The sequence below is a fragment of the Staurois parvus genome, unplaced genomic scaffold (assembly GCF_062004578.1).
Source record: "Staurois parvus isolate SC_StPar_1 unplaced genomic scaffold, SC_StPar_1.0 ptg000233l, whole genome shotgun sequence".
In the NCBI taxonomy this organism is placed as follows: domain Eukaryota; kingdom Metazoa; phylum Chordata; class Amphibia; order Anura; family Ranidae; genus Staurois; species Staurois parvus.
The window spans coordinates 4,093,907-4,121,625 of record NW_028318029.1 but is presented as its reverse complement, the minus strand read 5'-3'; the positions used below and the strand labels follow the sequence as shown (position 1 = coordinate 4,121,625).

The following is a 27,719-nucleotide window of genomic DNA, read 5'->3' as shown; positions in this document are numbered from 1 at the left end:
ATTGGCTTCTATTGTTTATACCATTCCTCTCACCACGCCCTCTAACCTTTGTCCGCTCATGCTAAGGAGCTCATTCCGAGTGATTATCACCCCGCCCCCTAGTGCAAGGAGGACTCCACCCCGCTGTCAAGTTTTTTCCGCCCCCTGCCTTAGCTCCGCTTTTTTTTGAAAGGTAATTGGCGGGGCATCTTCCGTCCGGCCCTTTCGGTGTGGGCAGTGGCGTCTCGGATTTCCGATTTAGAGACACCGCTGCCTCCTCCTGGTGTGCGTGATGACGTCCGTGTGATGTGGGAAACGGGGGCGCCCTTGGAAGACTGGAGGATCCTAGAGATGTGAGTGGTGGTATGTCTGGAGGGGGCCCGGGCCACCTCACCTCCTTGTCTGAGCTGGGTGTCTGGTGGGGTGATAGGAGCCCCTCTTATTATTATTGTCTCCTGGATGTAGCTGTCCTCTCTATCTATAGAAAGAACCATTCTCTGTATATGTCACAGATTCTTGTCTGCTTCCCAGCTGCCAGAGGTGCTGGTTTACAAGTCAATAGTCCCAAAATGCAAAAGTTTTGATAGCTATACAAATCTGAAATAAAGATGATCACAGTTCTCTGAGATAATGAAATTAAATGTATGTAATATGGGATGCAGATATTACATAAATTGCAGAACAAAAATACTTTTTAAAGGTGAACTCCAAGTAAAAACAATATTGTCTAAAAACAAGATCATTGTGTATTCTTCCATTGAATTTTGGAGTGCTTTTTGTATTTCTTCCAGATCTGTACAGTAATCCAGTGTGAAACGTTTCCTTTGTGAAGTAGCTTCTTGTGTTAAAGACCAGTTACTGCTGCTCGCTCTCCTTGTGCAGAGTGACTGGGTTCTTGTATCTGTCCCTCTTGCAGTTTTGTGCAAGCGGTCAGTAGTAGATGGGTTCTGCTGGTCCCACCCACAGTTCTGCTCTATGCACAGGCTGTGTACAGCACATTGATATTGCTGCTATTTTTTACGAGGTGCTAACTGGGTTTGCAGGCTCCACCTCCGCAACATCTCCAGGATACGTACATTCCTCACCCCAGACACTACCAAACTACTCGTGCACTCCCTCATCATCTCACGCCTGGACTACTGCAACTCCCTCCTCACCGGCCTAACCAAACAAACGCTAAGCCCACTCCAGTCGATCATGAACTCGACTCATCCACCTCACTAACCGCTCCACATCCGCAACCCCCCTCTGCCAATCACTTCACTGGCTCCTGATTGCCCAACGCATCAAATTCAAACTACTAACCCTGACCTACAAAGCCATCCACAATGCTGCCCCAACCTACTTAACCCCAACCTACTTAACCGACCTGATACCCAAATACTACTCTACCCGAGCCCTTCGCTCCTCTCAGGACCTCCTACTCTCTAGCTCCCTGATCTCCTCCTCCCACGCCCGACTGCAAGACTTCTCCAGGACCTCCCCCATCCTCTGGAATTCCCTACCCCAATCCATCAGACTGTCACCCACCCTCACCACCTTCAGGCGCACCCTGAAGACCCACCTCTTCAGGGAGGCCTACCCCTCCCTCACCTAACATCTGACCTCCAGTCCTCCCACCACCTCATCCCCCACAGCCACTTCCTCCTTTACCACTTTCCCCTCCCTCCTAGATTGTAAGCTTGAAAGAGCAGGGTCCTCGAACCCCTCGTGTATCGCAGTGTCTCTGTCTTGTCACCCTGCCTTTGTACAGCGCTGAGCAAACCCTTTGGCGCTATATAAATACTGTTTATTAATAATAATAATAATAATAATAATAATTTGGTGTGCACAAAGTGGATTTCTATTGTTTATGGCTATGGAGCAATATATTTAAATAAAAGTATTTGTGCCCAGAGTTTAGCTTTAGAGGGGAATTTTGGGGTGAATAAAAACCAAACCGACATAGTTGCCTCCATGCTCTAGCATTGGTTTGATGCTGCAGCTGTGCCCCGCCAGCTCTAAGACCGAGGAACTGAGCAATCATGATCGATCGTTGGTCATCTCTGAGCAGAGAGCGGTGATTGTCAGTCAGTGCTCTCTGCTCTGTCCCTCCAGTGCTCACTGGAATGCCAGGTTGGGGAGGAGGCAGGAGCAGCTGGCTCTCAGCTGTGCCATGAGAGGCTAAGCCAGTTGGGTTGATCCTGGCAGTATTTGAGATTCTTTCAGCTGACAGTGCGCTTTAGCCCGTAAGGTGATTCTGGGTCACAGGAGACCACTAGTGACCAGCAAGAGAAATATGGTCAAAAAAGCTTTGGCCATACTTCTTTTAAAGGAGTTATCCCGTCATTCTTAAAAAATATTACTATGATACTCAATAGTTTACTCCTTTTGCTTGGGAGGAGAAAGTAGATCCTCTGGTTGGTAAGTTACCTATATTGCAAGTTTTAATCTTTTATTGTATAGTACCTTTTTGCTGACTATAATAAAAGTATAACTAAAGGCAAAACATTTTAGTTCTGGGTGGAATGGTGAGGGTTTACCCTCTCTATTTGTCCTGTTTACTGTTATCACCCAAAGTTAAAAGAAAATATCACATTTTGGATTGACAACAGAACAGTAATAGGGGGGAAATCTTGCAGTGGGGACAGCTGTTCTGGCAACACTTTGAGATACCTTTTACTTTGGAGGGATTTTGGCTATGGAACAGAAAGCGAATTAAACTCCCTAAAGGGGCACAGATGGCAATAAAAAAACACTGATTTTAAATGCTTTCTTACGCTATCCAAAATGGAGAACAATTGCATTTAGTTATACTTTAACCACTTGCCCTCCGGAAGATTTACACCCCCCCCCCCCTTCCTGATCAGACCATTTTTTGCGATACGGCGCTGTTTCTTTAACTGTCAATTGCGTGGTCATTCAATGCTGTACATAAATGAAATTTGTCTTTTTTTTCCCACAAATAGAGTTTTCTTTCAGTGATATTTTGATCTCCTCTGCGTATCTTATTTTTTTGCGCTATAAACAAAAAATACTGACAATTGTGGGAAAAAAAACTTTTTGCTATAAAACATATCCAATTAATTGAATTTCTTCATAAATTTAAGCCAAAATGTATTCTGCTACATGTCTGCTGAAAAAAAAAAATTATCTCAATAAGTGTATATTAACTGGTTTACATGAGTTATATATACTGGAATTTTTATTTTTTCTTATACTAGTAATGGCGGCAATTCAGCGACTTTTCAGCATTTTGACACTGCGTGGAAACTAACAGCCACTGACATCCCCAGTGCCACTAATACAGTGATCCATGCTAATAAAAAGCACTGACACTGTACTAATGACACTGAGCAGGAATGGGTTAACCTCTGTGGTGATCAAAGGGTTAACAGTGTGCTTTCATATTGTGTGCTGTGTTGTGTCTTACTACGGAGACATGCTGCTTTGTATCTCTCTGCAGCACAGAGAGATGCAAAGCAGCATGTCCATGCTGAGAGGAGAGAGATCTGTGTTTACACACAGATCTCTCCTCTCTCAGCCCTACCGATGATCACCGAGTCCCGGCTGGGAATCGCCAGCAGGGACCCGGTGATTGGCATCCCGATCAGCCAATAGGGGCGTGGGTAGGGCTTGCACTTTGTGAAGGAAGTGGCGTCAGACCCCCAGCCCTTCTCCCCAACTCGTGACCGAAGGACTAGCCAATCTAAAACCGCGCTGTCACGTGCATAACAATACCACGCTCAGCTGCACCCTGCACAAAGATTTTCCAGCTAATGGACCACAATCTATGTACCGCAGCCTGAGAGCGATTGTTACTGGGTCAGGTTAATTACGCATTTAACCCTTCACACTGCCACCACCTCCTTTTTGTACAGAGGAGGAAACTCACCAATGTTAGCAATAACGCTATGATGTTTGAATAATCGTCTGTATACACATTTTCACCGCAGGCAGATGTACATAGAGGGTTAAAAACACACAGTAGCGCTCTTCAGAGACAGGGATTCTTAGTTTGTATTAAAGAACTTTAGAAACAGTTCAACACTTTTCAGAAAATAAGATTTATTACTAAAAAAGTCAAAATGGTGCAATAAAAGTATTTACAGAAAAAGATGTAGCGCATATATATATATGTATGTATGTATGTGTGTGTGTGTGTATATATATATATGTGTATGTGTGTGTGTGTGTATATATATATATATGTGTGTGTGTATGTATATGTATGTATATATATATATATATATATATATATATATATATATATATATATATATATATATATATATATATATATATATATATATATATATATATATATATAGCAATACCACAACAGGGAGGTAACAGAAAGAAATTTTGAGAGGTAGAATACTGTCAACCTTGGTTTAAGCAGCTTCAAGGGTCCTGATCAAAAGGGTGCCTTTTCTCCCAAAGTTGGTTCCTGGTGTTAAAAGGGAGATCTCATCTTACTTCTCTCAGGCCTGACAGCCTATTTTGTAGTTACTCAGCAGGGTGTCTCCTTAAAGCAGAGAACCAATTGCCTCATTTGGGGAGGGGTGTTTTAGGCGGGGGACTCAGGCTATGACCAAATCCCTCCCAAGTTATACCATGGTCAATAACCTTCCCTAGGTACATGTAGCAGCCTAGCCACTAGTAGATTAATATGCAGAATGATATCCTGAACGTCCAGACATCAAATATGCCATACCTTACTATTTCAGCTAGAACTATATGGCTTTCTGCTCTCCTGTACACTTTAACTAGGGGTGTAAGATATCAGGCGACTCGCATTAAACTGAGCTATCCAAATATATGCTTTGTTTCATTGTAATTATTTCCTATCTTAAGATATGAAATTATATGGAAAAGTGGGTTTTAAATGTGATGTCTGTTTTATGGCTATCTCGGAATGTCTTTCATGCTGTGCCTGATGTCTATGATCTCAGCATACATACAGACCACATTCCTCAGGGAGGGGGATTGGAGGGAGAGAGAATGATAGAAGATGGATGACCGCGTTCATCTCTGTACGTACAATTGCTACACACGTGTGCGCCCCTTACCCAGAATGCAAATGATGTGTGTGATTTTGCGCAGCCCTGCCGCCCTGTAGCAGTACTTCTGCTATAGGGCGGAGGGCAAGTGAATAAGATTTATGGATTCCAATTCCTGCAGCTACTTCTGGAGCTGCACCCTTGTACAAGTAATTTTTTTAAGATGTATTGCCAGTTCACAAATCCCTAGCTGGTTATAAAATAAGTGTATCTCCTAGATTGTAAGCTCCAAGGAGCAGGGCTCTCCTATCCCTCTTGTATTGAACTGTATTTTTGCTGTATTGTCTCCCGTTATATTGTAAAGTGCTGAGCAAACTGTTGGCGCTATATAAATCCTGTATAATAATATGTCACAACTACAGAGGTCCTCATTATTATTAACAGCTATGTGTCTTCCCCTCCCCCATCTATATACCATCACCTCTGTATGTATATACCTCCCCTCCCCCATCTATATACCTCCCCTCCGCCATCTATATTATTACTATACAGGATTTATATAGCTCCAACAGTTTGCACAGCGCTTTACAATATAACGGGAGACAATACAGCAACAATACAGTTCAATACAAGAGGGATTTGAGGGCCCTGCTCCTTGGAGCTTACAATCTAGGATATACCATCACCTCTGTATGTATATACCTCCCCTCCGCTAACTACATACCATCACCTCTGTATATATATACCTCCCCTCCACCATCTATATACCATCACCTCTGTATGTATATACCTCTCTCCTGCCATCTATATACCATCACCTCTTTATGTATATACCTCCGATCCACCATCTATATACCATCACCTCTGTATGTATATTCCTCCCCTCCACCATCTATATACAATCACCTCTGTATGTCTATACCTCCGATCCACCATCTATATACCATCACCTCTGTATGTATATACCTCCAATCCACCATCTATATACCATCACCTCTGTATGTATATACCTCCCCTCCACCATCTATATACCATCACCCCTGTACGTATATACCTCCCCTGGCTGGCAGTAGCCTCTTCTGGAACCTGAAAGAGGACCTTACCCCTGGGCAGACAATAGCTTTTTCGGGATCCTGAGAGAGGACTTTGCTGCCTCTTCTAGAACTCGAGAGAAGACCTTGCTGGACCAGCAATAACCTCTTCTCAAACCTAGAAGAGGACCACGTCGCTGGACAGGCAGTAGTCTCTCCTGGAACCTGAGAAAGGACGCAGCTGGACCGGCAATAGCCTCTTCTAGAAGCTGAAAGAGGACCTTACCTCTGGACATGCAATAGCTTCTTTGGGATCCTGAGAGAGGACTTTGTTGGACCAGCACTAGCCTCTACTACAACAGGACCACACACCTGGATGGGCAATAACCTCTTTTAGAACCTGATAAAAGACCCTGCTGGACCGGCAATAGTCCCTTTTGGATCCAAGGGGACCACACTGCTGGACTGCCAGTAGGTATTGTCAGCCTCACGTAGGCAGTGACAGGGACACCCAAAGAAGTACCCCACCTCCTGTAAACCTGAAAGGAGAGAAGGCTCAGGACTGGAGAGATTGGTTGTGAGTGTGGGGTGGAGGAATAGGGGTAGCCCAGAGATCAGCTTTAATCCACGATGAATCACTTGTTTGCAATGACATGAACCCATGTCAATCACAAATGTCTATGTGTATGGTCATCACGGGTGAGTTTTGTGTTTCTGCAAGGATTACAAGGTATTTCTTTGTACGGCAGTCATCTTTTTATAGATCTGTTATTCATTGGCATTCCGGTGCAATTGTTCATCTCTCCCGCTGCTGTAACACAGTGTTTTTATTTTATTTTTTTTTCAGAACTTTGACATTGTCTTTGCCCACTATCTGAATGTCCTAGCCATTGATGATTGCAGGAAGATCTGCGGCCCAATTCTCTGCTCCACCAGCAGTGACTGCAAGGAATGGATGAAATGGAGCAAAGAGGAATTGATCAGTCAGATCAAACCCATGTGTAAGAACCAAGGACCTCAAAGGGGGTTAAGAGGGCCGTTCTGCTGTTCGGAATACTCAAATGTTAAAATAAAGTTGTATTAAAGGATAAGTTCACCTTTGGAACATGTTACATGTTCCCACTGGTATTTAGGGTGGAACATAAAATGTGCTGCAGCTTCTGCCCCCTCTCCCCTTTATTCCCACCACTGTGACAGCAGGAGGGGGTTCTTCTCCCCGTACCAGCTGTCACTTTTTAAAATGGTGCAGTTGTGCGGGGCTCCACCCACATAGTCGCATCATTCATTCACAGCAAATAAATTACAAATACTGTCCATGGCAGAAGGACTTGTAGTTTCAATAGGCTGCAGGGTGCCAGTGATCACTCCGTAGTCCACTGACATGTCCTCCAGCTTTCAAACAGAAAGAAAGCACTACAGTGGTATGGGCTGAAAGCCGGAGGACATATCTGGAGGAGCCCACATTGCACCCTTGATCTACTGATCGCTGGTGCAATGCTTTTCAGGCTTCTGCAGGAAAAAAAAAATGAAATGCAGTTTTTTTTTCCTGCAAAAATATGCCTTTATTATTTTTTCAATTAAGGTGACCTTATCCATTAAAGTGGAACTGAACTCAGTACATGAAGATTTGCACTGTTATAGGTAAACTTTAGAACAATGTCCCCTTTATCTGAATTCCTCTTGAAAAATATCACAGCATTTCCCAGTATGTAAGTGTACCTAGGCACTCCTGTGTCTATAGACGTGTAGCTGTACATCCGCAGTGTGAGATCTTAGGCACTGCTGCCTCTGACTGCTGGTCTCACCAGATATGGAGGGAGGTTGGGTTATGTCACTTCTGTGCTGCTCAATGTTCTCGTTCCTGGTGGCTATGAAGACGCTGAGCCTTGCGTCTACCAAGATGGCTGACTTTATATAAAAACACCTTGCAGAACAAGGCTGTGTGTCGGTAATGGGGGGCAAAAAATCAGCTGCTGGGACTCAATAGCTTTTTTTTTTTTTTTTTTTCTTAGCACAGCTTGTTTCTTTTTAGGGTGAAGTTATTTTCACCTTAAAGCAGATCCTCAGCCTCCCTTCCTATTTAACCACTGCTTTCAAGGGGTTGCCTTCTGCATAATTCCGATACCCACCTAGTGTTCTCTGACCATCTCTTGTATCTATGTCCCCAGCCTCTATCTCTGGTATCTAGGTCTGCAGTTTCTGACTATCTCTGGTATCTAGGTCTGCCGTTTCTGACTATCTCTGGTTTCTAGGTCTGCCGTTTCTGACTATCTCTGGTATCTAGGTCTGCCGTTTCTGACTATCTCTGGTATCTAGGTCTGCCGTTTCTGACTATCTCTGGTATCTAGGTCTGCCGTTTCTAACTATCTCTGGTATCTAGGTCTGCCGTTTCTGACTATCTCTGGTATCTAGGTCTGCCGTTTCTGGCCATCTCTTGTATAATGCTCATACTTTGACTATATCCTGTTGTGTGTCTGTGGTCTCTGACACTCAATTTTATGTGCTTCCCTTTAGTGATGTTGGGGGGTCACATTTGAGGCTCCTCTTATCAAAAAAGTTGACCATCACTGCTCCATAGGCTCTGTGATATCTGCTTATTGACTGTTATCCTCTCTTTACATTGTATTGTCCCTGTAATCACCGATCTGTGGTTATAGAGTATTATAGAATGATGTAACTTTAATTTCCCTTTTCCCTTCCTCTTCGTATCGATATTAGTGGGGTCCCTGGCATAGTAAATCAAAGTCTGTTGTACGTTCTTTTGTACTGAAACTTTCCAGGAACTACAGGGATGCAGAAGACAATTCACACCAGCTTAGAAATGAGATGGCAGAGGGTAAAATCCAACCTCTGCACATTTGTTTTGTATGGACAGGCATTGTTGCTGTTTTATATTACAAACAAAAATTATATAATGGAATTGAAAAATTTTTAAGATATCAAAAATGAAAGGTTATTTCCGGACAATTTTTTTTTTTTTTTCAGTTTTGACCAGAGTGGGGAAGGATTAGAACCCTGTTTGGATTTATTGTTATCTGCTGCTCTTTTTAAAAGTTTTCCCCTCTTCCTATTGTACAACAGTTTCAGCAGACAGGAAGTGAGGGTAAATCACCAATGGCAATCCAAGCACGAATAAAAATGATTTTCTTTAGTTGAGCAGGGGAAAAGTAGAACTCCAGATTTTCCCTCACTTCAAGCAGCTAATCTCATTTTATTTTCTCTTTCTCTGGGGTGAAGAAGTCCGGCTACTAGAATGGAGAGCAAACTATGACTACAACAGCCTGCCCACACCAAGCCTGGAGTCTCTGCCATCTCCATCAGAGCTGTGCCAGCCGAAGAAGAGGAAGAAGTCTGGCTAGAGAGATGTCTGTCAAGCACCATATGCAGGAGCTGAAGAGGAACTAGAGCAGCATTGACCAGTCAGTCACAGCTTCACCTTTTATCATTTTAGTAATATTATCATCATCATAGAGAATATACCTAAACACTGGGGTTGATTCACTAAAGGCAAATAGATTGTGCACTTTTTAAGTGCAGTTGCTCCAGAGGTTAGTAAATGAGGGAAAGCTCTACTGACTTCCATCATCCAATCATGTGCAAACAAAAATGCTGTTTTTTTTTGTTTTTTTTTCCTTGCATATGATTGGGTATTTTATGCAAAATGAAGCTTCACCTCATTTACTAAGCTTTGGTGCAAATGCCCTTGCAGAGTGCAATTACACTTGCAAAGTACACAGTCTATTTGCCTTTTGTAAATCAACCCCAATGGGGTTGATTTACTTCTAGCAGAGTTGGAAGACCATTTACATTCTTTTCTAGTTGTTGGTACTGGATGGACTGATACAGAGCGGACGTCAATATCGCTGATGCTTGAAGTGGAACTGCACTGCATCGGAGTACCACAAATAAAAATGCTATACAATTCATTTTTAATATTTAAAAAATGCTTTACTTTGTTGGTAAATCAATTGAAAAACACCTCCTGGCATTTCTGGCAGTGACCATCTTGAGTAAGGGCAGATGATTCATGTAGCAGTTAATTCCTGGAATCCATCTGTTCTGAGAACCCTGCATCCTCTCCTAAAGACTCCTGAGATGTATGACATCATTTGCCTAGGATGGAAACCAGGAAGTAAATGAAGGAATTAAAAAAAAAAAAAAAAAAAAAAAAAAGTTAAAACAAGTAAATGGGATGTACTTTTCCTATCCAGTCATTAATGCTAAGCAGCATAAGGATTATAAATCGTCCATGTTGATTGAGAGAGTGAAGTTCTGCTTTAAACTGGCAGTGGATGGTTTGAATTTTGGCTGCTTTCTGTAACAAAAGTCAATGGAAAGTGATTTTTTTTGTCAAAAGTAGCCGATCGGAAAATACACCCTTCCTAGCAAACGTGGCATTTAAAAAAAAAAAAAAAGCAAATGTTCACAAACATTGCAATACATGTTTAAGCTGGTCAACAGCATAACAGTAATCCCTCTCTGGCCAGTCCCATTTCTGCTCTGCAAAATGCAAATAACCCAGTAGACATAGTTTTAACATAGGGCAGATACACAAATTGTAGGAGAGATACAAAGTTCAGGTATGGTCACCTAGACTATGCAATAGAAATAAGACACATTTGTGCTCTAATTCTGATAGCGTCTACATATATATATATATACATATATCTGTTTTACGGCTATCTCGGAATGTCTTTCATGTTCAGTGAAGGACTGGTTTATAGCTTTACGATCCCCTCCAAGCAAGAGTCTCACAGACATACTGGGCCCAGGCTAATTGAGGTTTATAACCATGAAGCTATCCCGCTGTGCCTGATGTCTATGATCTCAGCATACATACAGACCACATTCCTCAGGGAGGGGCATTGGAGGGAGAGAGAATGATAGAAGATGGATAACCGCGTTCATCTCTGTACGTACAATTGCTACACACGTGTGCGCCCCTTACCCAGAAATGCGAATGACGTGTCAGGCTGGAAAGGGCTAATGATTTTGGATGTCCTGCAGCCAGGAAATGAGGCGAGCTCTATCTGACTTGCTGCAGCTTCCAATGCACATTGTGAGAAGCTCACAGTATGCAGTGAACTTTTTTGTCCTGGACCACACAGCAATAAATGAGTGGAAATCTCCTTGTAGATAATTCCAGAATAGGTGTCCCTGCTAATAATAATACTGATATTGATTGCAGGTCAAGGGAAAGGACAGTTGGCCTACATCCAGTTGTAAACCAGTGATGGCATGTAGAAGAGACAGTTGTAATAGATTTCAGCTGTCATCACCTTCACTGCAGAGGAATCACAGCTTTGAATAGAGTCTGATGCCCGGGGAGCACACAGGACCCCGTTCACTCGTCACTCATCTGCCACACCTAGAGGGAAACAAGTGGCATTCTTCAGCCCTTTTCAGGTGCCTGAAGGGTCATCTACTTCAGTTCTCTGAGGTAGTGGAGTGCAGCTTCAGACCCGGCCTTGTGTCCTCCTGCTCTTGGCTTGCAAACTTAAAAATATTTTGAATTGTTTCAGTCACCACGATACAGAATGTACCGCATTGGAATTGTTCTGGCTCGGTACTATAGAAAAAGGAAGACAAGTAATAAACAATCAATGTTCTGGGCTATAAGCTTATTCTGAACTAGTGGTGGTCAAGTTTCCTAATATAGGGGTCCCTCAGGTGTGACTCTAGGCATTACTAAAGGGCTGCACAAAACACTCAGTCAAATAACAATGGTATGACACGAGCTGGTCCTAGACTGTGGACATGACGCAAGCGATGGTCAGAGACTGTGGACATGACGCAAGCGATGGTCAGAGACCGTGGACATCATATCGCTCCCTTTGTGAGAAAAATTAAATACGTGCATTAATAGCGCCACTTTGTAAAAGTGCCACTATTGTGAACTACTTGAATCTGTCGCATGTGTTGGTAAAGTTACTGAAACGGACGGTAGGGATTTTTGAATCTTGGACAGGCCATTTTTGTATCGTTCTTGTATGATTTCAGCAGTCTCTATCTTTTTCCCTTTACGTCTTTCAGGCCAGCACCTTGAGAGACCTCGGCTCCTCCCCCTCTGAGGAAACACCTCCACCCTAAAATAAAAAGAGCTCCACTCCCCTCCGACCTCAGTTCAGGTGTTTCCTCCGGTGGGGAGACACGAGGAGGCGCAAGGTGCTGTCACACAGATGGCAGGGGAACCGAGGGCCGGATTGCCGACTGGGAGAATCGACGCAGCCGGGAGTGAAGGCCGGAGTGTCCGGCTGCATATCCTCCCTGGGCAGGCTGCGGTGCAGTGGGCGCGCACCCCGGGTGACGGGGAAGGCACGTACCTGCTCTTCGCCCCCCGACCCCCTCCGGCGAGTTGGGGCGTCGGGAGGCTGTGGTGAGATCTGGGGAGGATCGGGGTGGAGTCTCGCTCCTTCCCATGCTGGCGGTCAGGTGACTTTGCCGGGCCGGACGTCGGGAGACGGCGATTTCCGGCGGAAGGGGCGGGGCTTCGCCTAGGGCTGCGACTTCCGCTTCCGGTCGCGGCCCTCACACCACGGCGGCGCGAGATTTAAAAGGCGGTGCGGTGCGCAGCTGCCTGGGGGACAGGCTAGCACCAGGCGACTACCCTCCTGAACGGGATGTCAGAGGCACCGGGACCAGGAGATACCGGCACCAGCCAGACACAGGTAAGGTGCCTCAGTGGAGGCCTCCCCTAACCTGTTGACCCCTAGCTCAAGGGGTATTCCCGGACCCTTGGGTGGTGGGGTGTGTAAGGGGTAGGGCAGGGGGTCTGCGGTGGGAGCAGGCCCTTAGGCTCTGCCGGGAAGGAGAGGGGGGGGGGTGGCAAAATTGGTGTGAGGTTAGGTTTGTCAGGCTTCCCTCCTGCCCCTTCTTTGTGTCTTTCAGGGCAAGGCTCGGGCTAAGCTCAAGCACCAGGAGCCTAGATGGAGATGCCCATCCTGCAGGGAACCTTTAAAAGAAACCTGGAAGAAGGTTCTTTGTGGCCCTTGTATAGAGGGGTTAGTGAAGGAGGAGAGGCCGGAACAGGGGGACTTAGCCAGGTCGGTGAAGGACTTGGCTAGCACCTTCGACTCCTTCAAATCCCTCATGGAACGGTTTGCCCTTCCCCAGCCTGCACCTCCCCCCCCCCCTTCCCCCCCGGTAGCCTCGGTAGGTAGGAGCAGGGAACCCCTCGTGTCTGGAGAGGAGGAAGGGCCATTGTGGAATTCCCAGTCTGAAGAGCAATCTGCGGGGGAAGGTCCCTCGGAGGAAGGCAGGGGTCCCTCCCGGTATAAATTGACCCTAGAGGAGGTGGATGAGCTCCTGGGGGCTATATATGAGACCCTGGACATTAAGGAGGAGGTTAAGACCTTATCTCTCCATGACCAAATGTATCAGGGTTTGGAGGAGCAAAAGCACAGAATATTTCCTGTGCATGACATTTTGGTAGAGACTATTAGGAAGGAGTGGCAGGATCCGGAAAGGAAGCCGTTCTTCTCTAAGGCGTTAAGAAGGAGGTTTCCGTTTAGTGAGGACCCAGAGGCGGTGTGGAACAAGAACCCTAAACTAGATGCAGCCTTTTCCCAAACGACTAGGAGGACTGATCTGGCGTTTGAGGACATGGGGGTCTTACCGGATCTATTAGACAGGAGGGCGGAATCTCTGCTTAGGAAGGTCTGGGATTCGACCCTTTACAACCTGAAGCCGGCCATGGCCACGACCGTGGTAGCAAGAAACTTGGAATACTGGCTTATACAATTGCAGGCCCATATTGTGGCAGGCTCTCCCAGGGAAAAAATCTTGGCCTCCTTTGAGACCCTTTTGCAAGGGGTCGGATATATCACGGACGCTTCTGCGGAGTCGGTGAGGTTGGGGGCTAGGTCAGCTGCCCTGACCAATTCGGCTAGAAGGGCGCTGTGGTTAAAAACGTGGCAGGGGGACATCACTTCAAAAGTTAGATTGTGCGGCATCCCCCTCACAGGAGACTGTGTATTCGGCCCAGGGTTGGAGGAATTGTTGGACCGGACGGCTGACAGGAAGAAGTCCTTCCCCCTCAAGAGGAAGTTGCAGGAGGGAGGGACACGTAAAGGCCCGCCCGGCGAAGAGCCTGAGGCCAGTGGGTTAGGGTAGGTCTGCAGGGCAGAGAGGCAGGGGGGGGGGGGATTTTTCGCCCTCCTGAGCAGCCCCAGAAACCGCAGTGACTCGGTTCCTCCTGTGGGAGGAAGACTGGTGGCCTTCCTCCCGCAGTGGGAAGCCGTGGTCACCAGCCCCTTCATCATCAGAAGGGGTTATCGGTTGGAGTTTGCAGGACCACCACCCGGGAAGTTCCTTGTGACGACCCGTCCAAGGGATCCGGCGAAGGCCGCTGCCCTGGTGGACGCCTTGGAGGATCTCGAGGACCGAAGAGTCATCGCCAGGGTCCCGATAAGGGAGCGAGGGAAGGGGGTTTATTCCCATGTGTTCTTGGTTCAAAAGCAGTCTGGGGCGTTCAGGCTGATTTTGAACCTGAAACCCCTGAACAGGTCAGTACGCTACCGGAGATTCCGAATGGACTCCATCTTTACAGTCAGGTCCCTAATTCCGCCAGGTGCGTTCATGGCGTCCATAGATTTGAAGGACGCCTATCTGCACGTGCCTGTTGCGGAATCTTCTCAGCGGTTCCTCAGGTTGGCAATAGGGGGAGAGGGAGGAGTTCGACATTGGCAGTTCAGGGCTCTTCCATTCGGGCTTTCCTCCTCGCCAAGAATTTTTACCAAGGTTCTGACGGAGGCACTGATTCCTATTCGCATGAAGGGGATTTCGGTGATAGCCTATCTGGACGACTTGCTGCTCTTCGCAGATTCAGAGGCTCACCTTCGGCAGAATCTGGTGGTATTGAGGGGCCATCTGGAGAACCTGGGGTGGATTTTGAATCTAGAGAAGTCCTGTCTGGTGCCTTCTCAGAGAGTGGTTTACTTAGGTTACACTCTGGATTTGGTGAGTCAGAAGACAAGTCTAACTTCGGAGAAGGTTACCAAGTTGGAGGCAGGGATCAGATTGGTGCAGGGGAGCAGGTCGATATCCATAAGGCAAGCCATGTCGGTACTGGGATTACTAACAGCTTCTATTCCAGCAGTACAGTGGGCAAGTTTGCATATGCGTCCCCTCCAGCTGTGGGTCCTGAGAGTTTGGGACAGGAGGGCTCACTCCTTAGTGGACCGGGTCCTGGTTCCCCCCGTGTGAAGAGGTCTCTGTGGTGGTGGAGGAGATCGTCCAGCATAGCCCAGGGGCTGTTGTGGTGCTTTCCGGTGTCCAGGGAGGTCACGATGGATGCCAGCTCCTGGGGGTGGGGAGCCCACCTGGGAGGCTTAGTGGCTCAGGGGGAATGGTCCTTGGCGCAGAAGGGCGAATCCTCAAATTGGAGGGAATTGAGGGCAGTGGGAGAGGCTCTGTACGCCTTCCAATTGAGGGTCACGGGTCAGCACGTGCGAGTCCTAATGGACAATGCCACGGCGGTGGCTTATATAAACTGGCAGGGTGGAACAAGGAGCAAGGCCCTCGGAGCGTTAGCGGCTACGCTGTTGTCCTGGGCAGAGGTGAACTTAGCGTCCCTGTCTGCGGTACACTTAAGAGGGGATCTAAACCAGACAGCAGATTTCCTGAGCAGGACACGGCTCAGGGAGGCAGAATGGGTCTTGAACCCCGAGGTCTTTCAGGAGATTGTGCGGAGATGGGGATCCCCGGACGTGGATCTTTTTGCCTCGGGAAGAAACAACAAGGTCCCGAACTTCTTCTCCCTATCCCACAGGGACGGGTCAAGAGCGGTGGACGCGTTAAGTCAAAGGTGGGATTACCAGCTGTGTTACGCGTTCCCCCCCCCCCCCGGTTCCCTTGCTTCCTCTAGTTCTAAGGAAATTCAGAACAGAGGGGACCTCGTTAATCCTGATAGCTCCCTTCTGGCCGCGGCGGGCGTGGTTCACGACCCTAAGAAGTTTAGCCTCTCGTCCACCCTGGGGGCTGCCACCGAGGGAAGATTTGTTGACGCAGGGGCCGGTCCTTTGCCCCAGCGTGGGAAGATTGAGGTTGACGGCCTGGTTTCTGAGCGGCAGCTCCTCTTAGAGAAAGGTTTCTCGCCCAGGGTAGTGGCAACATTACTGGCCAGTAGGAAGGAGGAGACCCAGGCCATTTATGGTAGGGTCTGGAGTCGCTTTACAGCCTGGTGTCAACGGGCGTCCGTGGCAACCCATAGTTTAGTTTCAGTGTTGGAATTCCTCCAGGTGGGGGCGGACAAGGGGTTGTCTGTTAGCACGCTCAAGGGCCAGGTCTCGGCCCTCAGCATGTTCCTAGAGATGCCCTTGGCCAGGGAGGCGTTGGTGGCTAGATTTTTTAAAGCTCTGGTGAGACAGAGGCCTCCGAGGACTAGACCGTTTCCGGTGTGGGATTTGGCCAAGGTGCTAGGAGTGATGACTAGGGCTCCGTTCGAGCCCCTAGAGTCCTGCCCGATTGGTGAGCTCACCGTTAAGACAGCATTTTTGGTGGTGATTACCACGGCGAGGAGGGTATGTGAACTTGAGGCCCTATCGATCAGAACACCTTATCTCCGTATTTTTTCAGACAGGATAGTTTTCAGGACGGACCCATCCTTCATTCCGAAGGTGGCCCAGACATTCCAGAGGGAACAGGACATAGTCCTTCCCTCGTTTTTTCCTGACCCGGTTGGGGTAGATCAGGAAAATTTTCATTTTTTGGATGTAAGAAGGTGCGTACTCCAGTATCTAGAGAGGACTAGGGAGTTTAGGAGCACCGAATCCTTTTTTGTTGTTTTCAAGGGGGATAGGAGAGGCAAGAATGCGTCTAAAAGGACGCTGGCCAGTTGGTTGCGACTGGCAATTGCAGAAGCATACCGGGCTGAGGGCCTGGAGCCCCCAGAGGGTATCAGGGCGCATTCCACCCAAGCGGTGGCAGCTACCCAGGCAGAGCTGGCAGGGGCTTCCCCAGGCCAGATCTGCAGAGCGGCGACATGGTCCAACTATGACACGTTTGCCAAGCATTACAGACTGGACCTGGTCTCGGTGCAGGAGCAGGCCTTTGGTCGTAAAGTCTTGCAAGCAGTTAGCCCGCCCGAGGGGTGAGTACTCGCTTATCCTCTCAAGGTGCTGGCCTGAAAGACGTAAAGGGAAAAATCAAGTTACACTTACGGTAACGTCTTTTCCAGGAGTCTTTCAGGCCAGCACCGGTTTCCCACCCAGTTTTGATATTGGTTATGTGAGGATGGCTTATTTCGATTATGTTGTCTCACGTTGTGTCTCCCCAGGTGACCGGAGGATGCTTGGAGAACTGAGGTCGGAGGGGAGTGGAGCTCTTTTTATTTTAGGGTGGAGGTGTTTCCTCAGAGGGGGAGGAGCCGAGGTCTCTCAAGGTGCTGGCCTGAAAGACTCCTGGAAAAGACGTTACCGTAACTGTAACTTGATTTTTTTTTTTTTTTTTTTTTTTTTTTTAATTTCTGCAATCTCTGACCATCACCTGTACCAGGTCCATAGCCTCTGAGCATCTTGTGCATGTTCACAGTCTCTAATATAATCAACTGATTCTCATGAGCAGCCACAAATGCTACAAATCAAGCTTATATACTGAAAAAATAACTACAATGCAGAAAGCAGCTCACACTTACACATACTCCTAACATGTGCATGATCCAAATAAATAAACATATAGGGCCGCGCTTCCTTTTTAATTCTTAAAAAACATGAATACAAACAAATTATAATAAAAAATAGTGAATAATTATAGTTGCAAAGTCTCTTTTTAATGTGATTTCTTTAATTTCAGAAATATTTCATAACTCCATATCTTCATAAAACTTAATTCTCCATCACAAACGCCAAAAGTGCCCTCACCTGCAGTTTTTGACCTCACATATAGTTAGGTCAAAAAACGCATGTGTCCCCTGAAGTGGACATATACCCGCCAGTTTATCTTGTATATGGAATCTTCCTCCAAAGGTAACCAATCCCTTTAATCTTTCCTCCACTCAGCACACGTCAGAAAAGATGAGTAAAATACAATAGTGCTTTATCCTTTAAACACACTACTTTATTAAAAACATAAAATGGCCACTCACATTGTGTAGGTGCTCAATCGCACCAGATATTCTGCGCATATGGATCAAAATTGCCCTTCACAAGCATAAAAAGCCTTCACTTCTCTGATATGACAGTGTAAATATATAGCAAGCATCGTGACATCATCAAGCCCCTCCCCTATATGTTACGCCACAGGGTCAAATGGCATGATCATATCTCCCTGAGGAAGCCACGTGACCCTGTGGCGTAACACATAGGGGAGGGGCTTGATGACATCACAACACTCGCGGTTTGCTGATATACTATTCCCTTCTAAGCAGAAGTGATTTGAGTGGCTGAACAGCCACTCCATCACATCTGCAGGCAAAAGAGGGCACCCCCGCCACCACCTTTCTCGGGCTCTCCCATCCAATCGCAGAGCCCAAGAGCATTGTGACCAGTGGTGATGGCGGCACTACACAGAGACCAGAACCAATGTTGTTCCTCACTCTGTGTTACCCTGGAAACTGGAAGGTTCTCTGTTTACATGGCCGATAGTAGCCAATCAGACCAATCTGTGTCTGGCTGCATTAAAGCCCAGAGCAGAGAGGAGCCGTCATAGCCCATGGTATCACAAGGGATGAGCATCCCTTGTGATAGAGACAGTGTAAAAAAAAAAAAAATCAAAGCACGCCCATGCTTACACGCAAATGCGTGCGAATATGTAAACCGTGATCGCACCACACTTGTGAGGTATTGTCGTGAATGTCGGAGCAAAAGCAATATATCTAGTGCAAGACCTCCTGTGTAACTCTAAACTGGTAACCTGTAAAAAGCATTTAAAGCGTTGCATATGGAGAATTTTAAGCACCATAGTGTGGTGCCATTCCACAGGCGTATGCAATTTTAAAGCCGGACATGCGTAACATCATCTTTTACATCAAATTGGGTAGTATATTGTGTTTGTATGCAATCAAATTCATTAAAGTGTTTTTTTCTAAAAACAATTTTGTTTAAAAAACCGGTGTGCAAATACTATGAGACATAAAAAATTGCAACAGCTATCATATATACATTATATAATGTTTGGGGGTTCTGAGTAAAATTCTAGCAAACAAAAAGCTGATTTTTTTTTTTTTGTAACGTAGGCGAGGAATGTCAAAATTGGTCCGGTAGGCAAGTAGTTAACGGAGCGGACACCAGAACTTGATTTGGCTGCTCCGCATTTGCTTGTACTGAGCACCCAAGTGCTTCCGTGTGCAAGGGCAACCTGAACGTATTTTTTTTTAAATTTCTCATTGGAGCCGGCACCTCATTAACTCGCTCAGCAGAACGTAAAGAGAGTCTGACACTCCCCTTTTCCTGATGAGCACCCTATCGGTGTTTGTCACACTGCAAGGTCTACCCCCCTCGCTAGTGAGAAGGTAAACCGCACAAATTTAAAAACGGAAACGTTTAAGTCGCCATAAAGCCCCAGACATTCCTAAAAGCACCTCTGCCCAATAAAAAAAAAAAAAAAAAAAGCAACCCTTGCTTGCTATCAAAATTTTATATAAAAATTTTTTTTTTTTTTTTTTATCAGGACAAGTAGATTGTCAGGAGGAACAAATAGATTGGGACCCCGATCTGGCCCCTTGGGCAAGTAGTGTGTGGTTTTTTTTTTTCCTAATTTTAATGCATCTATACACACACACACTCACACTCTCTCACACACACACTACTGGGGGTTGTTTTAGTAAGTCCATGCCAGTCCAAACTGGTTTTAAGGCTTGTTGGGCCACTTTTTATTAAATAAACTCAAAGTTCACAAAACACTTGCCCATGCGGTGGATTTTCACCATCAAAAGAGGTAACGGAAAATACCAAATCACCTGGTTCTCTCTTCAGCAACGTCGCTGACATCTTCCTTGGCTGTTGGTTGACCAGCTCCTCCAGTGTTGCATTCAGCTTTCCCAGCTGGCTCTTGGCAAGTTGCAGCACCCTGGCTGCATGGGCCAACTCCCTAGCATGTTTTTAGGGGTTCTACTGACACCCCAGGCTCTCACTCCTTTGGGACTTCCAGATTCCCTCAGTTCCCTGTGTGATGATCGCGGCGTCAGACCCTATCCCTTCTCACCAACTCGTGACCAAAGGACTAGCCAATCTAAAACCACGCTGTTACGTGTGTAACAATACCACACTCAGCTGCACAAAGATTTTCCAGCTAATGGACCACAATCTATGTACCTGCAGCCTGAGAGCGATTGCTACTGGGTCAGGTTAATTACGCAATTAACCCTTCACACTGCCACCACCGCCTTTTTGTAGAGAAAAGGAGGCAACTCGCCCATATTAGCAATAACACTATGATGTTTGAATAATCGTCTGTATATATACCACTGTCACCGCAGGCAGGGGTATATAGAGGTTTAAAACACACAGTAGCGCTCTTCAGAGACAGGGATTCTTAGTTTGCATTAAAGAGCTTTAGAAACCGTTCAACACTTTTCAGATAATAGGATTTATTACTAAAAAGGTCAAAAGGGTGCAATACAAATATGTACAGAAAAAGAAGTAGCATATATACACACACACACACACACACACACACACACACACACACACACACACCACACAACACAGCAAAGAGATAACAGAAGTTTAGAGAGGTAGAGTACTTGATAAAAGTCCTGGGTTAAGCAGATCAGGTTTCAGAGCAAAAGGGTACCGTCTCCCAAGTTGGTTCCGATGTTAAAAGGGAGAATTCTTCAACTTACTTCTTCAAACCTGACAGCCTTTTCTAGGAACTCAGCAGGGTGTCTCCTTACAGCAGCGAGCCAATCGCCTCATTTGGGGAGGGGTGATTGAGGCGGGGGACTCAGGCTAGAACCAAAATCCCTCGCAAGTTATATCAGGGTCAATAACCTTCCCTAGGTACATGTAACATTCCATCCACGGGTGGGATAATTTACAGAATATTCTGAACATGCAGACTTTAAATATGGCATAGTTCACTATTCCAGCTAGAACTATATGGCTTTCTGCTCACCTGTATACGTAATCCAGGGGTGTAAGATATCAGACAACTCGCATTAAGCTGAGCTATCCGAATATGTGCTTTATTTTTATGTAATTATTTCCTACCTTAAGATATGAAACTATAGGGAAAAGTGGGTGCTGTGGATGCGAGGCCTGTTTTACGGCTACCTAGGAATGCGTTTGAAGCCCAGTGAAGGACTGGTTTATGGCTTTACGTCTATCTCAGATTGAGAAGCTAACAGACACTTGGGCACCAGCTAATTTGGGATTTATAACCATGTCTCGCTGTGCCTGATTGCCTGTGCACTTCTGAACCCAGCACACAGGGACCACGTGTCGCTCAACAGAGAGGGAGGGGGGAAGCTGATTTGGAGTAGAAATTATATAAGATTGAGGGCCTTTGGCAAAGTAGAGGTTCGCATCCATCTCTGTACGTACAATTGCTACACCCTGGACTCACCTAAATGTCTCAGCTCCTTCAGTCTCCCAGGCTGACTCAGCCGCCTTGACTCTCCCAGCCCTTTGGACACAGAATCTTTCCTCCAGCATAGAGTGCTGTCTCTTGAGTGATGCACACCTGTCTCCAAATGGGAACCCTGAACTATGCCCAAGTCCTTCATTATAAGAGCTATGCTCGCTTGCACTCCCAGCCTACTGGTCTCCTGCAAGAACTAGACTCTGGGTTGGAGATTTCTTTCCTCCCAAAACTCTGAAACCCTTTGAAATCTTCATACTCCGGAACCCAATCCGATAACAAAACCAGGAGGAAAAAAAGTTTTCTCCATTCACAACTGATATTCCAGAGCCCCACAGTCTACATATGTACTAACCTGTGTTCCCTACTTTTACACAGTGGCAGGGTTTCACATTGTCATTATATAATATATAAAACATAGATTGAGACATTGGATGCGCATAAACTCCCATCATTTGCCATCTTATGCCACTCCGTTCTTGCCACTCACAGGTTGAAATTCATGACGTGGGGAGGCCACAGCATCCTGGAGTTCGAGGGTGAAGGAAGAGATGCCCTTGCAGTTGACCAGCATGGAACCCCACCTAGAAAGTTTTGCTGATTTCTTTAAGATGTGTCAGAGTGGAAGGCAAGACAACCCCTTTCTGGACTTCTCTCCACAAAACTCAACAGGTGGGGTAAGAGCGTCCGTATTGGACTGTAAAACACCCTGATCTTTTTGCACTGACTGTAGCTGATTTTGGAAGGTCATATACCTTAAAAGTAACCTGCCAGGATGGCTACTATGGGTCACAGCCGAGGCTCCCTTCCTGCAGTGCACATCTCCCCCCCCCCGAAAAAAAGCATACACTCACTGGCCACTTAATTAGGTACACCTGTTCAATTGCTTGGTAATGCAAATTGCAGTTGAAGTTCAACCTGAGCATCTGATTGGGGACGAAAGGGGATTTAAGTGACTTTGAATGTGGCATGGTTGTTGCTGCAAGACGAGCTGGTCTGAGTTTTTGAAAAACTGCTGATCTACTAAGATTTTCATGCACAACCATCTGTAGCGTGTAAATAAAGTATATCCTCATGTGCTGCCACACCCTAACCAAGTAATACAAGTTGCTGCAGACACCTATTTGTGTTCCCATGAAACAAATAAACTCAAAGTTGATGCTACGCTTTTCCCTTAATGGAAAATTACAGTAATAAAAAATGAAAGATAAACACCCGCCTGAGCACCTAAATAATAATACTGAAACATGCCCACAATATCTATTACACACTCAAATAACCCTACACATAATAGTAATCATCAAGATTTATTTATTTCAGGTACTTTATATAGTGCCGTCAATTTACACAGCGCTTTACATATATATTCTACATTCACATCAGTCCCTAACCCTCAAGGGGCGTACAATCTAAGGTCCCTAACTTACATTCATACATACTAGGATAATTTAGAAAGGAGCCAATTAACCTACCAGCATGTCTTTTGGAGTGTGAGGGGAAACTGGAGTATCCAGAGGAAACCCACGCAGACACAGGGAGAACATGCAAACTCCACGCAGGAGGTGCCATGGCTGGGATTCGAACCAACAGCCCTTGTACTGCCAGGCAGAGGTGCTAACCATTTAGCCACTGTGCTGCAGATAAAAAAAAGTATACACCCAGCTGAGCACTGTGCGATCACATAATCCTAAATGATGAAGTGCAAAATAATTACATATCACTTTTATGTGTTTGCTATCACTATACATTTATAGATCATTTGAACTTTATTATTTCTGCCATTATCACATTATTATTTACGTCATCATTTATGAATATGTGATAGCGTGGTGCTCAGCCAGGCGTTTACTTTATCTTGATGATTATTATTATGTTTAGGTTTATTAAGTTGAGTGTGTAATAGATATTGTGGGCATATTTTTCAATAGTATTAGGTGCTCAGCTGGGTGTTTACTTTTCATTTATTTTTTATTACTGTCATTTACCATCAAGGGAGTAGTGCAGCATCAACTATGAGTTCATCTCTAGGGTTTACAGAGAATGGTCCAAAAAAGAGAAAACATCCACTGAGTGGCAGTTTTGTAGATGAAAATGCCCTGTTGATGTCACAGCAGAATGGGCAGACTGGTTGCTGCGACATTCAGATGGTAGGACCAGAATTTGGTGTAAACAACATGAAAGCATGGATCCATCCTGCCTTGCATCAAAGGTTCAGGCTGGTGGTGGTGTAATGGTGTGGGAGATATTTTCTTGGCACTAGCCAAGATGTACCTAATAAAGAAGCTGGGGAGTGTAAATTCCTTTTTGAAAGACTAAATTCTCCTCAAACAAAAATGTACCCCCCCCCCCTTCCTTCCACATCTCCAGCAAATATCCCCCATCCCATCATCCCTACTAGCACAAATCCTCCCCCTCAAATCACCCTTCCTAACACAAATCCCTCTTTAACATTTTCCCTACTAGCACAAATAATCCTTTCCAAACACCCACCTCCCAGCACAAATCCTCTCCCTTCCTCCAAACAAATCTTACCCTGCGCCCTCCACCTCACATGCTACCACTGTGCCCAGGGCAGCCAGCCCTTGTGTCCACCCCTAGTCTTGGCCTTGCTTTGGCTCCAGTACTTTCTGAATTGCTGATCTAAAGCAAGTATGCAGATCAAGTGCTGAGACTTCATCTGCTCCAGGCTTTTTATAGATTTCCTTTAAAATGAACTTGTACTGACAAATAAGACCTTAAACTGTACTAACATATACATAGAATAGGTCAAGAAACCCCAAGATGCCTTCACATATCTTCAGTGATACTCTACCATCCTTGTAGCCCCAAATCACAAGAAGCTCCAGTATGCAAAGAATTGACTTGGCAAGTTGGTGAATGACCCTACCAATGTGCCTTAAGCAATGCTTTCCTTACATTGGTGGTCAGTAACTTCCCCTCTTATAATGGTGGTCAGTGAGCCTCCCCGTTATATTGCTGCTTCAATATAATATCCGTAAGTACCCACAGTACCGCTGTGTCGATCCGATGCCACCATTATGTCCCCTAGTGCCAATATATCTTCCTGATGCTACCCTCATGTCCTCTAGAAGTTTTCCCCTCCCCCTTCCCTGAGATACAGAGTGGCGCAGGGAAGCAGCAGCATATCTGCCTGTTTGGAAATAATTCTGAGACATCTGGATTACTGGATTATGCTGCCACCTTCCGGAGGAATTAGACACTACTTCCCGTTGGGGAGATTTCCTGTCACTTTTTGTCCTGCAGACACAACAGAAAATGAGACTATATAGCTACAGCAGCATGCACTGTAGTGTGAATGAGGCCAAAGTCTCCTCCACTGGGGGACACAGAAAATAATAAAAGCCTAAATCCTTTGAAGCTCCATTCAAAGTGAATAAAACGTAAAAAAAAGGTTAAGCTTTAGATAAACTTTAACACCAGGACTGCTTATGGCAGTGTTTACATTTATGGGGATTAATTGAGCTCAGAGTGAATTCTGGGAAAATAAGAGTTCAGGATATTGTTCTGCTTAATTAAAAAAAATATGATTTTTTTTTAAATTAGGGAGTTTTCAAACAGTGGCAGCACAGCAACTTTGTTTACCATTTTACCCTAACAGTACTAGGGTCGAATCCCAACCAGGACACTATCTGCATGGAGTTTGCATATTCTGCCATTGCTTGAGAGGGTTTCCTCTGGATATTGCAGTTTCCTCTCACACTCCAAAGACGTACTGTAGGATAATTGGTTCATGTCTACTGGGGTAAAGCACTGTGTAAACAGCCCAGGGTCTTTATTTCTGTGTTACAACCCACTCTCAGCGAATGCTGAAAGTGAGTTGTAACACAGAAAAATAGATTCAAATGGTGGATATGGTGACTAAGGCCAGTGACAAGTTCCTCTTGTTGCCCACAGATGGTGTTTCTATGGATGATCCCCATTCTGCTTCCTGGACCACAGTGTTGAAGGGTGGTGAGGAGCTGGCAACATCTTCTTTCAGAATTAATAATGGGATACATCACTGAGCTTGGAATTACTGTAAGTCACTCTAAAGAACAGCAGAACAGACCCCTCAGATGTTGTATTTGCACCCAGAGGCAGTTACTGCAGTGCACCCCCTGTTGTTCCAGACTGTCTGGCCTTTTTCTTGTTGTTTGAGACTGTTAGCATCATGTTAGTTGTGTTTGTATAGATTAATTGTTGTTGTTTTTTTTTGTTTTTTTTTTTCAGGTGATACCCTGCATGCAAGAAGACAGTGTCTGTTATAGACCACAGGGGTCTATAGAACATGCTAGCCTGGATATGGTGGTTTGACAATTCCAAGTCTTGTTCCCGATATCTGCCTATATATTGCCACCCTATGGTGACCATGGAATAGATTGTTCTAAACTGCATTTGTAGTTCAGTATATAACCTCATGGGGCAGATTGTTCATGTTTTAGACCCCAGGGTGTTAGCTCTGTCATGCTATATATAACAGGAGCAGACTATTCATGTTCTAGATTCTGCGGGTAGTTCTGTCATGTTGTATACATCATGGGGCAGTTCTTTAACCACTTGCCCTCCAGAGGATTTACCTCCCTTCCTGGCCAGGCCATTTTTTGCAATATGGCGCTGTGTTACTTTAACTGACGTTTGTGCAGTCATGCAATGCTGTACATGAATTAAATTTATGTCCTTTTTTTTTCTCACAAATAGAGCTTTCTTTCAGTGGTATTTAATCATCTGTGCATTTTTAATTTTTTGCTCTATAAACAAAAAAAAACCATCAAGTTTTGAAAAAACTTTTTTTTTATCTAGACTTTTTGCTATAAAACATGTCCAGTAAAAAATTTTAAAATTAAATTTCTTCATAAATTTAGGTTAAAATATATTCTGCTACATGTCTTTGCTAAAAAAAAAAATCCCAATACATGTAAATTAATTGGTTTACGTGAAAGTTAAAGCGTCTACAAATGGCGGTGTATATATGCTGGAGCAATAAATATCAAGACAGTGCTCTTCCCAAAAAATATCTCTTATAATACAAAAGTGCTGTAAAACAACTATAAAAAACTATAAATAAAAAAGTGTGGGAAAGTGTCCAAAACTACAATGTGTGGAAAACTATTCAAAAACATGACATATTACTAATCAATATATCTTAAAGTGATTAACATAAACAAAAATATCAAAAAAGGTATTTAAAATCATTAATTACAAAGGTAATATTAACCACTTCCTATATGGGAAGCGGTTAATGCTGTATACACCATGGGGAATATGTTTCATGTTCCAGACCCCAAGGGGTGGTTCTGTCATATTATATACCCCATGGGGGTGATTGTACATGTACTTTCTAGACCCCTGTAGAAAGTTAATTCATGATATATATATCTATATATCAATAGGATATACTGTGCATGTTCTAGATCCCAGGGAGTAAGTATGTTGTTATAGATACTCTGGGGAGGGGGGGGGGTAGAAAGTTTTGAGATCCTGTGGGTGGCTTTGTCATGTTGTAAACATCAAGGGAAAGACTGTTTATGTTCCTAACATCCTGCGTGGCATGTTATACACACCAAGAGGCAGATTGTTTGTGTTCTAGACCCCCAAGGGAAAGTTATGGTATATACACCATTAGGACAGATTGTTCATGTTCTGGATCCTGGGGGTAATTTTTGTATATATGTATACAAGGTGAACATTTTCCTGTTATAGACATCATGCTGGGGGATTGATTAGAATGCATCAGTGGGTTGGTGGAGGACCTTGCCACAGCAATGCAAGCACAAGAAATATTTTTAGCAACCGATCGCCAACCAGAAAAGATAAAGATGTTGCCCTGGTCAAGATGTGGTGATTTGTCCTCTTCTCCCCAACTTAGGCCACCAAATAGATGGAGCAGTAAGGTGGTGGTATGTGAGCAGTCTTTTTCACGACCGAAAAGGGAACAATCACAGATCAGTTGTGATGACCACTACACACCTTCTGGGGAATTCAGGATCAGTATGTGCCCCATACAGAAATCAAAGAAATGTTTGCCCTTTGGGAAGAGATTAGCCATATTACACCAAGTGGCAGAGTGTCATATTTATTGGTTAAATATCTGTTGATTGGATTAAAGTTTACCTAAAATCAGATGCATTTTTAAAATATGTGAGCAAGCTTTAATAAACGCTGAACAGAAACAATACATAACTATTGTGGTTATTTGGAGATTCCAAAATGG

At 45.0% G+C, this 27,719-nt stretch overlaps 1 protein-coding gene and 2 long non-coding RNA genes across 7 annotated transcripts in view; 2 read left to right on the top strand and 1 right to left on the bottom strand.

Moving 5' to 3' along the window:
• Positions 1–25: 25 nt before the first annotated feature.
• LOC149460206 (uncharacterized) lies at positions 26–27,688 on the top strand. 5 transcript variants are annotated; one of them, XR_016313113.1, is made up of 6 exons: positions 26–172; positions 6,840–6,993; positions 9,230–9,411; positions 22,001–22,180; positions 25,424–25,546; positions 25,739–27,688. It is a non-coding gene; the product is annotated as an uncharacterized LOC149460206 (long non-coding RNA). The 5 variants fall into 5 exon arrangements; XR_016313111.1 differs by lacking the exon at positions 26–172 and adding an exon at positions 180–332; XR_016313112.1 differs by lacking the exon at positions 26–172 and adding an exon at positions 180–332 and having other exon boundaries at positions 22,001–22,185.
• Positions 9,919–27,719, bottom strand: part of LOC149460205 (uncharacterized) — a 45,193-nt gene continuing 27,392 nt past the window's right edge. Inside the window, exons 2-3 of the long non-coding RNA XR_016313116.1 lie at positions 10,191–10,307; positions 9,919–10,105 (exon numbers count right to left, since the gene is read on the bottom strand). This is a non-coding gene — a long non-coding RNA (uncharacterized LOC149460205). The remainder of the gene's footprint in view (positions 10,106–10,190; positions 10,308–27,719) is intronic.
• LOC149460207 (uncharacterized) lies at positions 12,613–17,309 on the top strand. The gene is given in 4 exon segments (XM_089680000.1): positions 12,613–12,660; positions 12,881–14,090; positions 14,222–15,831; positions 15,833–17,309. Coding segments are annotated over 4 exon segments (3,108 nt in total). The 3' UTR covers positions 16,073–17,309.